The 12,636-nt window shown below is 40.2% G+C and overlaps 1 protein-coding gene and 1 pseudogene across 1 annotated transcript in view; one reads left to right on the top strand and one right to left on the bottom strand.

Moving 5' to 3' along the window:
- Window positions 1-3,548, bottom strand: part of Maob (monoamine oxidase B) — a 112,630-nt gene extending 109,082 nt beyond the window's left edge. Inside the window, exon 1 of the mRNA XM_047535913.1 lies at window positions 3,253-3,548. Within this exon, the coding sequence (XP_047391869.1) occupies window positions 3,253-3,298 (46 nt within the window). The 5' untranslated portion in view covers window positions 3,299-3,548. The remainder of the gene's footprint in view (window positions 1-3,252) is intronic.
- LOC124971432 (mitochondrial import receptor subunit TOM20 homolog) overlaps window positions 3,297-12,636 on the top strand; it is a 51,902-nt pseudogene continuing 42,562 nt past the window's right edge.

Genomic DNA, 12,636 nt, shown 5'->3' on the forward strand with positions numbered 1-12,636 from the left:
GGATATTCTCTTTCCTCCAAACCTGTCCTCTCTCCTCTTTGCTTCCTTTTTTCTTTTTCTTTTTCTTTTCTTTCTTTCTTTTTTTTTTTTTTTTTTTTTTTTTTTTGGCCAACATCCTCCCCATATTCTCAGTTATTTTATATGTATTTCTTTGTGAATAAAAAACCATCAGTGCTGAAGCTGGGGTTGTGACTCAGTGGTAAAGTGCTGGTCTAGCACATGTGAGGTACTGGGTTCGATCCTCAACACCACATAAAAATAAATAAATAAAATAAAATAAAGGTAAAATAAAAATCAGTGCTATCTGATGACCACAGAAAGAGCTAAACTTTGGGGGGATAACATACAAGGTTCACCATAACTCATTCCAGTGATCTTTTTAGTTTTGTCTCCCACTAGACCCTTCAACTCTCCACACTAAAATTTTTAAAGTTTCCTAAACACACTACCATGTTCTTTTGCATATTTTTACTTGTATACAAACTATTCTTTAGTTTAAAATGCTTTTGTTATCTAGTCTGCTGGCAAACTCATTTTCATTATTTTAAGAGTCAGTTCACTGTCACCTCCTCTGTGAAGTCTTCTCAGATTTTCTCAGTTTGATGTTCTCTCCAATCACTTTCCCTAGAACTTTTTTTTTTTTTTTTGATACCAGGGATTGAACCAAGTGGCACTTAACCATTGAGCCACATCTCAGCCCTTTTTTAATATTTTACTTAGAGAAAGGGTCTCACTGAGTTGCTTAGGGCCTCACTAAATTGCTGAGGCTGGCTTTGAACTCATGATCTCCTGCCTCAGCCTCCAGAGCTGCTGGAATTACAGGCACACACCACAGTGCCAGGCTCCCTAGAATGTTTACATATGCTACTAAAAGCACCTATCATAGGTCATTAGAATTAGTTGTCCATGATTTTGTCTCCCACATTTACTCATGAGGGCCCCAGGATCAATGACCCAGTATTACTCATTTTTTATTCCATTTGGGACAGAATGTGTGAGTAAATCTTCATTGAATGTCTAAAAAATGAATGGACCCCTCTTGTAGCATGTATCACCTTCTTCTACCTTGTAATGTTTTTTAAAATTGTTTTGAATTGACACAAAATTATACATATTTATGAGATATCACTTATTGTTTTGATACAGGTATGTATTGTGTAATGTCCAAATCAGGGTAAGCCTATCTGTCTCCCCAAATATTTATTATTTCTTGGTGGTGAAAACATGCAAAATCCTTTCTTTTAAATTTTTGAAATATACACTACATTATCATTATCCATAGCCACCCTACTGTGCAATATAACACGAGAAGTCATTTCTCCTGTCAAACTGTAATACCTTAAATCATTCTTATTTGGGTATCTCATCTTTCTTCTTGCATTGACAAGTCTTCCAGGGCAAAAACAGCATGATCCATTTTTTAATCTCCTACCAGAGCCTCCCCTAATGTCTACTTCTGAATAAGTGCGTAAAACTCTTGTGGAGCCTTATACCATATTTTAGTCACTCTTGTGGAGCCTTATACCATATTTTAGTCCTTGTGAAGCTATTGCACACACAATGTCTCATTTACCCTTCATGACGCTCCTGTAATCTAGCTATAACTAACTGGTGTTATCCCCAAGTAGCACATAAAACAACTGAGTAAGGTAGCGCCTTAAACTCCACTCCTTCGGTTCTTAGAACAATGGTTATTCCATGCAATGCTGTCAACAAAGGCATGTCTATTCATCAGTCCTTTGTTTTAATCAGAGTTTTGGGGTGAATGTAGAGATTTACTACTTGTAAACAAGGCTAAACTCTATGTCTCCTGTATGAGTCTAACGGGAATACTTTGAGTGAGCTTCAACATTTGCAGTATGAATCAGAAAGGGCAAAATGACCCATGAAGCATACTGTGGGTAAGAAAAGGACTTCAGGAACCTGGAAAGAGAACATTCAGTTTCTGTAATATGTGATGGTGTGCAAGGAAACATTAAGAGCTTCTTAGTAATATTTCTAAAACACCTAGCTAGGTATACTTTTATGTCTAAGTTCCTGTGGGAGAGAAAATGTCAAAAATACCCAAAGAAAACCGAATCTATGCACAGCCTCAATGATCTCAGCATGCTGTGCTTATGGTCCCATGTACATGTATCCCCAGGCCCAGGGCCTAGCATGGGAGTTTTTCAGGGCTGGCTAGACAGAAGTGGTAGCCTGAGATCCGACCCAAAGGTGAGGAGGGCTGCAGCAAAAGCAGCAGCACTCAACATTCAACCATGGATTTCCTCTCCAGGCACAAGAGAGTCTGGTCACTTCTATCCTGCCCTCCTCGCAGGGAGCAAGACTACTTGAGATCTGGTGAGAATGTCTTAGACAACACATCTCTGGGTTCCTGAGATGTCCTAATTGCTACCCAAATACCAGAAGATCACGAAAGTTAAGTCAAAACACTCCCCCTGGGAGAGTCTGTTAAACTAGCTGGGCTGGAAGCATTACTTATTTCCACTGACACTCCCTCCCCATACAATCTGCCTGCCCCTCCTCAGAGGGCAAATTCCCCCACTGACTCCATCCCTCCTTCTGTGTCCACAGCCTCACTGTGGCCTAAGGGGCAGCCTCTAGCTCCATCTTTGCCAAATATGGGCTGGGCCAGAGAGCCCAGTTGCAGCTTGGCCATCCTGCACTTCGGGTGGGGGAAACGAGGCAGGAGGGGTGATGACAGAAGAAGCATTTGCCAAAAAGGCCCTGCAAGCTCAGGTAGACCCACGACAATCAGGGAACCACAGAGAATCAGGAGAGTCTGGAAAGTCTTAGACCATCCATAGGCCACGGCCTAACCCCTTCCTCCTGTTCAAGGCCGTTTTCTCAATTCCAAGATAATAATACGTTGTGGTGCTTGCCAGCTCCAAACGAGGGTTGGGGACGTCAAATTGAAGCAAATGACTGATCTTTGCGACAACCCCCAACAGGTGTCTCCCGCCTCCCCACCCCTTTTCCCCTCCCTTCGAAAACTGCAGCCAGATAAGGCCTGGCAGTCTTCTCCAACAGAAGTTCAAAGCCTGGGCCAGAGCCTCAACAGGCTTCCAGTCCCGGACTCTGTCCAAGGGCGTGCCAAACCTTCCCCACGGCGGATTTGGTGTGCGGCGCTTGGAACCTGCTAGATCCCAGCGGGTGCACTGAGAGAGGGCTCCGGGATCAGCCTCCGGCCGGCCGCAACCCTGTGCCTCACCCCGGCGGCCACCTGTTCCAGCGCGCGCAGCGGCCACTGACCTGAGATGCCGCCCCCCACCACGACCACGTCGTATTTGTTGCACATGGTGCTCGCCCCGCTCCGCGCGGTCCCGGTACCAGCTGCTGCGGTGTCTGGGCCTCTGCCCCCGCCCGTACACTGCGCGTCGCCCCCGCTCACTAGCGCCTGCGGCTGAGCCTCTATATTGCCGGCCCCTAGTGCCCGGTCGCACAGCCCCGCCCGCCCGGCAGCCGACGAGCAAACCGGGTTGGAGCGCTGGGCCACCGCCCCCGCCAGCAGCTCCGCCGCCCAGGCCTGGGGAGGGCGGGCGCCCAGGCGGAGATGACCTGGGACCTCAAAGAGTCCCTCCCCGGGGCCACTACCCCATGGCCTTCAGCATGGTATTTCCCAATCGGATTTCCTAATGTACTACTGAGCTTGGGAGGAAGGAGGATGGCAGATCGGGGTGTCTTCCTCCAGCTCCCCAATTACTCCTGGGTGTGGAGCAAATAATAACAAATCCTGTGTGCTTTCCAGGTAGCAGGCACTTTGCTAAGCGTTTTATGCAAGAATCCTGTTCGACCTTACAAGGAACCATTTTACTAACGAGGAAAGCAAATGAAGTAGTTGTGAGTAAAAAGCCAGAAAGAAAAAAAAAAAAAAAAAAAAAAAGAAAGAAAGAAAGCCATGTATCAAAATATCACACTGAACCCCATAAATATGTATAATAAATGTAGATTTATTTACAACAATAATAACAAAAGCAAGAAAGATTCTGTGATTTGCTTTGATCCACCACACAGTATTACTATTATCTTGGCAGATACATAAGTGGGATTCCCAATCCACCTCACCCACCTTCCAAACACCTACTTTTTAACCCATTCCCCCGTGCAATTAACTGAGGTTCCTCCTTAGCGTTATAAATGCAGCACCTAAAGACACTTAAATTTCCCCACCATTGCCAGTAATCAAAACAGCCACCTGTGGGAGTGTAACGTAGTTGTAGGGGGCTGGCCTAGCATGCTCAAGTTCCTGGGTTCCATCCCCAGCACTGAAAAAAGAAAAAAGAAAAACACAGGAAACTGCAGGTTAACCCACCCAGTAAGCCAGTCCTGAAGCAGTGGAAGCTGTTGAGGCTGCACGGAGGAGGCTGGTTGTGGCAGGGCAGAGGCCTTGAATGGGCAGTGTAAGATTCAGTCCCCCAAAAAGCAACATACCCCAGTGACCCTGGGATGTGGGTCTGAGGACTCTGGCTTTTCCAAACGGGGGTAATTCAACAGGGTTATAGGTTGCTTAAATAGAGGTGACTCCAGGGCATATTTCTTTAGAGTAATAAGAAAGCCACCTCTGAGAACTGAAAGTGGGAAGAAGCAATATAAGATGGTTTTTCAATAAATAATTGGGTGGTCTGGGTGGGGTGGTGCATACCTGTAATCCCAGTGACTGAGGAGATTGAGGCAGGAGGATCACAAGATTGAGGCCAGCCTCAGCAACTTAGCAAAGCCCTAAGCAGCTTAGTGAGACCCTAGTCTCAAAACAAAAAAATCAAAAGGGCTGGGGAAGTGGTTCAGTGGTAGAGTGCCCCTGGGTTCAATTCCTACCAGAAAAGAAATTTTAAAATAGGGTAAAGTGTGTCCATTCAGTTTAGAAAGTGCTTCCATTCAGTTTAGGGGAGCTGTGAATCTGGGAAAGACTGGCTTCAGTGAATTGCTGACTTGATAAGAACCTAAAGCAAACCTCTATCTCATCCATCCTACCCCATTCCTGTACCCACCTGCTACCAAGGAATACCTAGCTTCTGTTGCCCTCAGACTAAGAAAGGATTGGGGAACTTCTTGATTTAAAAGTTAGTAATAGAAGAAAAAGTTTTGGTCCAGCTGTGACTTAGATTCTAAAAACTTCTACTCCCTGTGCCTGAACCCTGAGTCCCACCCCATGTCCCCACTCCAGGGAGTGAAGCTGTCTTACCCTAAAGACAGCTTGTGCTAACCTCTTCCTTGCCATGCCCTGACTGGTCCCCCTCTGTCCACAGAGTCCTGAAGCTATGAGCTCCTTAGTCATAAGCACTCTGTCTCCTCACCTAGCCTGCAAGTGGATCACATGTCAAATGGGTTGGGTTGGATGAAGAGGATCCTAGGATCTACTTGAAATCTCTTTTGTTTGGTCCCAGCTGTGTGAAGTAGACAGGCTTGGGAATCTAAGACTTTGAGTTCAAAACAGACTGATTACCCCTTCTCTATGTCCACTGGCAGCAAAGCCAAAAAAGGGGCCACTATTCCATTGTGCCTAGAGAAAACTCATTGGTATACGGCATTTTTCTCAGACAACAGTAATTCTCTAAGGTAAAAAAGAAATGGGTTAAATTAGAACTCAGTCCTTGGTAGTAGCGGAAACAAGGTGCTTCCATTCCACTTTTACATCACACATGGAGTAGCATGTAGCCCTCACCAGAAGCCAGGCAGATTCCAATGCCATGCTCTTAGATTCCCAGAACTGTGAGCCAAAACAAACCTCTTTCCTTTATAAATTAGCCAGCCTCTGATATTTTGTTTTAGTAACAGAAAATGCACTAATTCAAGTTTGTTTATTAGATCAGCATTTGTTGAACACTTGCTATGCTGAGCCCTGGGGAAGAGAAAAAGAAGATGGAAGCTGCCCTTACCCTCATGGGGCTCATGCTCCATCAGGGAAGAAATCAAGGAAGAATGGTCAAAAGTGTAATTCTGAATGCTGTTCTGGAACATACAGCAGGACCAGATAATCTAACCAAGGCAATCATGGAGGACCTCAAGGAGAAAATGATATTTCTACTGGGGTGACTAGGGGACAAATGATTAGGGAGTATTCAATTACTGAGGAACACAAGCCACTCCAGGCAGAGTGAGCAGCAAGTACTAAATAGGGAGGTAAACCTGAGGTTGGAATATTGGAAGACATGGACATGGTCTGGTGAAGAATAAAGCACCTCTGACCACCTTTAGGACTTCTCACAAACACCACAAAATTAATAAAGAATAATATAAAAATAAATCATTAGCAATGAATAAAATGATATGAATCTTCATTTCTTTGTGTGTGTGTTTTTGTCTTCTGTTCCCAACCAGATCATAAATTCCTACAGAAAAGGATAATGCAGCATCTTTTATTCATCCATTCAAGAATAACTTATTGAGCACCAATTCTGTATCAGGCATTGTGCCCATCTTTAGAAATTTTCTATTATAAATAAAAAATGATGCTAATCCTGGGAAAACTCAAATATGAAAATGGACAATTACAAGAAACCTAATTCAATGTTCCAATGAAGTGATGCTCAACCCCCCTAACCAATACATGCAGAGGGATGCTGTTTGCCCCAGTAGTATTTATCTGCCTTTTTGACTTCATGAAATCCATGTTTCTTTCATCAATTAAAATGAACATGCTTTCCTTTCATTTTTTTTTCATTAGAAGACTGCCAAAGAGATAAAATATCCTTATTACTTCGTTCTTGCTGTCTAGCTTTTCATTAACGGATATTTCAGTGAGTCTCTTATGATACTGCTGGAGGTTTCAATAAAGAGGCAGGCTGTGCAGAACAGAGTTCACCAGATATTATCTAAGTTGTACATTTGCTTTTTTTTTTTTTTTTTTGAATGCTGGAAGCTTGACAGGAGACAGAAAATTTGTTTTAAAATTAGATTCTTTAGAGCTTACCAGTTTCCTTTCCCCAACCACTCTGTTAATCTTTTTTAAAACATACATTGAGGGATAAAAGAATGAAAGGGCCCAGTCACCACAGCCCAAATAGCTCTTTAATATCAACTGGAAGTGTTATAAGCCCCCAGGTTCTATGAAGTTAAGTTTCCATCATCTGCTTGAATACTAATCTGAGTGTCCAAATCCACTCCTTGGGGGCAACAAGAAGGCAATGAGGGATCCTTGCATGGGTCAAGACCTTTCCTTCACCCCCAATAAGTTGCTTAGTGTGGAATTTCTTCCTCAAGTAGCCTAGGAGTTGGGAGGACCCCAATAAAATCCAAGACCCATCCCAGGAAGTTGGATTACATAATCCAGATCCAACTTGAAAGTCCATATACTGGTTTAAGATGCCAAAGGAAAGACCTACCTCAGGGCCTGAGGATTTACCTTAACAGCCTGAAAGCTTTGTGACTTCCTTGAAGTGGTTCATTGAGACACAGTGGAAATGGACAGAAAAAGGATTATCCCTACCCAGAGAACACAGTATAGCTCTTTCCCCCATGACCTCTTTGTCATTGTACAAAAGCAGAATAAGGAATATAGATAGGGGCACAACACAGAAAGGCTTGTTCCTCAATATATGTAATCAGGCAGAGGCAACAAGCTACAAGACTTCCGAATGACAGATGTCATTTCCAGGCATGTCGTAGAGAACATTGAAGCAAATAGATCTTATTTGTGTTATAAGTGTTAATCTGTGAATTGATTTACAAGGATTTTTTACAATGACTAATGTCAAGATTATTTCTACAAATCATAAGCAGGATCCTAAAGAAGGAGTGACCTTTTAGAAAAGATGATTGACAAGAACTCTATGGGACATGCAGAGGAAGAGGAAATATTTAGCTGAGGCAGAAGAGAAAAATTAAAACAGATCTTACCCAAGAACATCAGGTTAAGGACTTTCGCCAATTATTTTCATAAAGTAGTAATTACAAATTAATATTAGAGCCCCTCCATGTATTAATTATTGACTGTTGAATAGAGTTATTGTCAATAAATTTTTCTGCTATATAATTCTAATTTCATAATATAAGTTCACCGGTGCATAATCAATCCTTTGGTTTTATTTATGTAGCTTTGAATTAAATAGTCTTTCCTTATTTAATTATAAGTAGAGATTTCCATCTTGGAGATTCCATGATTGCAGTTAAGAGTCTGGTGACCATGGTAATCAAATGAGAAAAGTAGTTTCTTTTCTTATTCCTGGCTGAAAGGGCTGATCACCAGCAAGTCCAAGTCTCTATTAGAAGATTGGACACATTAGCCCCATCTCGCAACTCCACTTAGGGATGGACCAAAGTTAAATCTATCAACATGGTCAATAATTTAATCAATGAAGTCTATATAATAAGACCTCCATAAAAGTCTCTAAACAATGGGGTTCAAACAGTTTGAGTTGGCAAACACACCATATATCTCAAAATATCTTATTGTGCTATGCTTACCCTTCCATTGATGATGTGAAATGATGATACCATGCCTATGTGACGAGATGAAGTGAGGTGAATGATGTAGGCATTGTTACTCAGCATCAGGCTACTAAGTGACAGTTACTTGCACACAAATCCTGTAACAGATCTTATAACCAAGGTGGTTACTAAATTATTAACAGGCAGGGAGCATATATGGTATGGATACATTGGACAAAGGGATGATTTGCATCTTGGGCTGAATGGAACTGGATGGAATTAGATTACATTGCACTACTCAGAACAATTTAAAACTCATAATTGTTTATTTCTGGAATTTTCCAATTAATATTTTCAGACCTTAGTTGAATGCAGATAACCAAAACCACAGACAGTCAAACTGTAGAAAAGGGGTGACTATCATGTGCGTTCATAAGTGCACATGTGTAATTAAAATCTCTCGTCACTTGCAACAGCTTTTCCACTGATTTATTTGGACTTTCCACAGAAGTTCTGAAACTAGAGTTAGATTTACCCTAAAGTACCCAGAGAGACCTTGAAAAAGAAGAGCAAAAATAAAGGGAGGCAGAGGACTGGCCCTACCAGACATAAAAACATGGTTTTATTTTAATTTAAAATTTTTTCATCTTAAAAGGGGTGCAGTGGTACATGGTGCATGCCTGTAATCCCAGTGGCTGGAAAGGCTGAGGGAGAAAGATACCAAGTTCAAAGCCAGCCTCAGCAACCTAGCGAGGCCCTAAGCAACTCAGTGAGACCCTGTCTCTAATAAAATAATTTTAAAAGGCTGGGGATGTGGCTCAGTGGTTAAGCGCCCCTGGGTTCAATCCCTGGTACCAAAAAAAAAAAAAATCCATCTTAATGAGGTATAATTGACAAATGAAAATTGTATATACTCAGTCAGTAACATGACTTGATATACATTAATATTGTGAAGTGATTAACACAAAATTGACCCTTTAATCAGCACATAGTTTACTGTGTGTGGTCCAAATGCTGAGGACACTTAAGATCAGTGCTTTTGGGTTAGGGATATAGATAGCTCAGTGGTACAGCACTTGCCTAGTGTGCTTGAGGCCCTACATTATATCCCCAATACCAAGCACACACAAACACAAATACAAACACAAACTTGCAGTGGAAATATCTACAAATTTTACTGTGATTTCTCTAATAGATAGTCTTGACTTTGGATAGTATTTGAGTGGGGGGCATTCATTTTTAGTTGAAAAATTTTAGCTAAAACATTTTTACAATAAAGCCAACAAAATTCAAGTAAATCTTTTACACATTTCTGAAAGAGGCTATATGACAGTTTAGTTGTGCATCACTTGGCACATTGCTACAAGAATAGACTTTTAACATTCTCATCATACAATAAGTTGGTGAAGTGATGGATATGTTAATTAGCTCAATATAATCTTTTTTATAAATTTACCTTTATTTTAATACATTTATTCTTTTGTGGTACTGAGGATCAAATCCAGTGCTTCACATGTGCTAGGCAAGCACTCTACCACTGAACTACAACCCCACCTCTGAATATTTCTACAGATATACGTAGATTAAAACCTCACATTGAACCCCACAAATATACACAACATTTTAAATTTGTCAACTTAATATTAAATATTATTGGTTAAGAAAGAATAAGTTATGTATAGTATATACATGGTTCATATTTAGGGAAATTTTATTATACTAAGTATCTCAAGATTCTCTGAAATTTTAAAATATTTTCTAAACTGTCCAGCAGAAAACTATTAAATGTTGCTCATTATAACTGAGACTTAAGAACCCAATCCTTCAATGTGTAGAATTGCTTGGATCCAGATTAGAGTAAACCAACTGTATTTGGAGAACTACTATAGAAAATTGAAACTGCTAGATGGTATCAAGCAATTATTGTTCATGTTTGTGTATATCCTAAGAGTATGGTATTTATATTAAAAATGCCCTTATCAGTTAAAGAGACAGACTTAAGTACTTGACATAGTGTTTGGCATTTGTTTTAAAATACTCTGGGAGGACTATTTAAAAACACTCTAGCTCAGTGATAGAACACATGCATGGCCATGGGGTCCATCCTCAGCACCAAAAATTAATTAATGAATTCATTTAAAACCCTAGGAAAAAGTAGTGGTAGCTGTAGGCAAAACTGGCAAAAAAGTATAGTGACAGAAGCTGAGTCTGGATGATAAGTGCATGAGGTACTCATTATACTATTCTTCCTACTTTTGTGCATTTATGAAAATTTTCAGAATAAGGTGTTTAAATATGTTGATTATAATTTTATTAAGTATATTTTAATTTATCAAATGATTTGAAAAGTGTTCATTGGTTGATAAAACTAGGTAGGGTAATAGAAGAGTTGCTCTATTCTAAAGAAAGGAAAGCTTTCCCATCTCCCTCACTCTGCTAAATCATTCAGTCCACTTGTTCTCTACTTGGATATTACATAGAACAAACACAAATAAATCTTCCCACCTCTTTAAGACAAATGAGAATTTAATACCTTTCATTCTTAAGAGGACTAATGATGTGTGCCATCTGCAGTTTTAGAAAAGATCTTTGGAGCCATCTAGTCTAACCCCCTTCTGTCACCTCCTTCTGCTGTACCAGCCCACCTAAAGCAGGGGAGATAATCTCATTTCTGACTCCCTGTCCTCCTGTAAGCAATAGACCTGATCTATATAAAACATAAGACTTCTGGCTATGAAAATGAAATACGAAAAAAATCCAAGTGGTGGGCAGTTGTTACAATATTTTGTATGTAGTGCTCTACATACATTGTAGGACATTCATCAGTCATTTTCAGGTAGCTGAGCATTTTCAAGCTCCAAAAAGTAATACTCGTTGAAAAATAGAAACTGGCCTGCTGGGCCCAGGTTGCGTACTATTTGGAAATGACCGTGCTTTCTTGATATTCAAGTCAAATCATTCCATCAGCTCTAAGATTTCAGGGCAGTCCCTGGAATTTGCAGTCATAATGTTCACTGCACAAATAGAATAATGTTCATTAACAGCAAAGTTCTAGTTGGGAAATACTATTGGGGATTACATTTCCATGATTAATTATCCATGTAATTGAGGTTCAAATGAATCATTTTCCTCCATTACCAATATACAAAACCAATGCCTTACTTAAGACTCAGGTTTGTAATGTAGGGTTCTAATGGATAAATGCTCATCCACCCTATCCTTCAGAGAAAAAAAAATGTTCCTAGGGTTTGGATTCTCTTCTTTCCTAATTTGACATTTTAGAAGTCATGTTGAAAATATCACCATTTCCTGGAAGACTGTTCCTTCTTTCAGATCACATCTTATTTGAATAGAACTAGAACAAATTACTCACTGTACTTACCTTCAGAAGAAGACTATTTTCACTATCTACCTACCTTAAAGGAATAAGAATACTGAGCCTTATTTGGATACAGACTGTACATCCATCCCTGTGACACATGTCCTCAAATATAGAGAAAATGTTAGAGTCCTTGCTCTAAACAGAGTTGCCAAATTCAGCAACCAAAAATACAGGCTGTCCAGTTAAACTTGAATTTCAGGTAAGCAATGAAAAAAAAAATAATACAAATGTGTCCCATGCAACATTTCCAATATATTCATACCAAAAACATATGTCATTTACCTAAGAACCAAATTTAACTATATGTTCTGTATTTTATACGGCAACCCTAGCCTGGAAGGGGATTTTGTTCTGGTTCAGGAAAGGAAATCAGCACATAGAAATCAAACTGAGTATAAGAAGCAGCAAAATATGATCAAGTATTATATTATGGAACACAAAAAAGGAGAAATGTTAATGGAAGTCAGAATTCCTCCATCAGTGAGCTGTTGAAGGAACTCTGTCTTTTGAGAGTTTTCCTATGTCCCCCACCATTAGCATTATGGCAGCACATTAATCAATGTGCTTAATAAATTCGTAAATGTATGAATACAGCAATCAGTATGAGAGGACTTGAGGTGGATCTTAAAGGAAGATCAATATCTGTGTAAGATAGAGTAGCAAAGAGAAGGAATGAACTTATCTATTTTGACAATAAACTGAGCAAGAGGAGTTGTTACAAAGGACAGTTTCAATAGCAGTAGCTCACAAAACGTTTTCTGATTGAGGATGACTTAGGGCAGAGTCAAAGATTCTACAGCTGGCTTTCCAGTAGAAACAAAAAAGAGAAATGAAATAAAAATAAATAAAAGTCTGTGGCATTTCATGAGATGCTCCTAGAAGGGATA

The sequence above is a fragment of the Sciurus carolinensis genome, chromosome X (genome assembly GCF_902686445.1).
Source record: "Sciurus carolinensis chromosome X, mSciCar1.2, whole genome shotgun sequence".
Taxonomy (NCBI): Eukaryota; Metazoa; Chordata; class Mammalia; order Rodentia; family Sciuridae; genus Sciurus; species Sciurus carolinensis.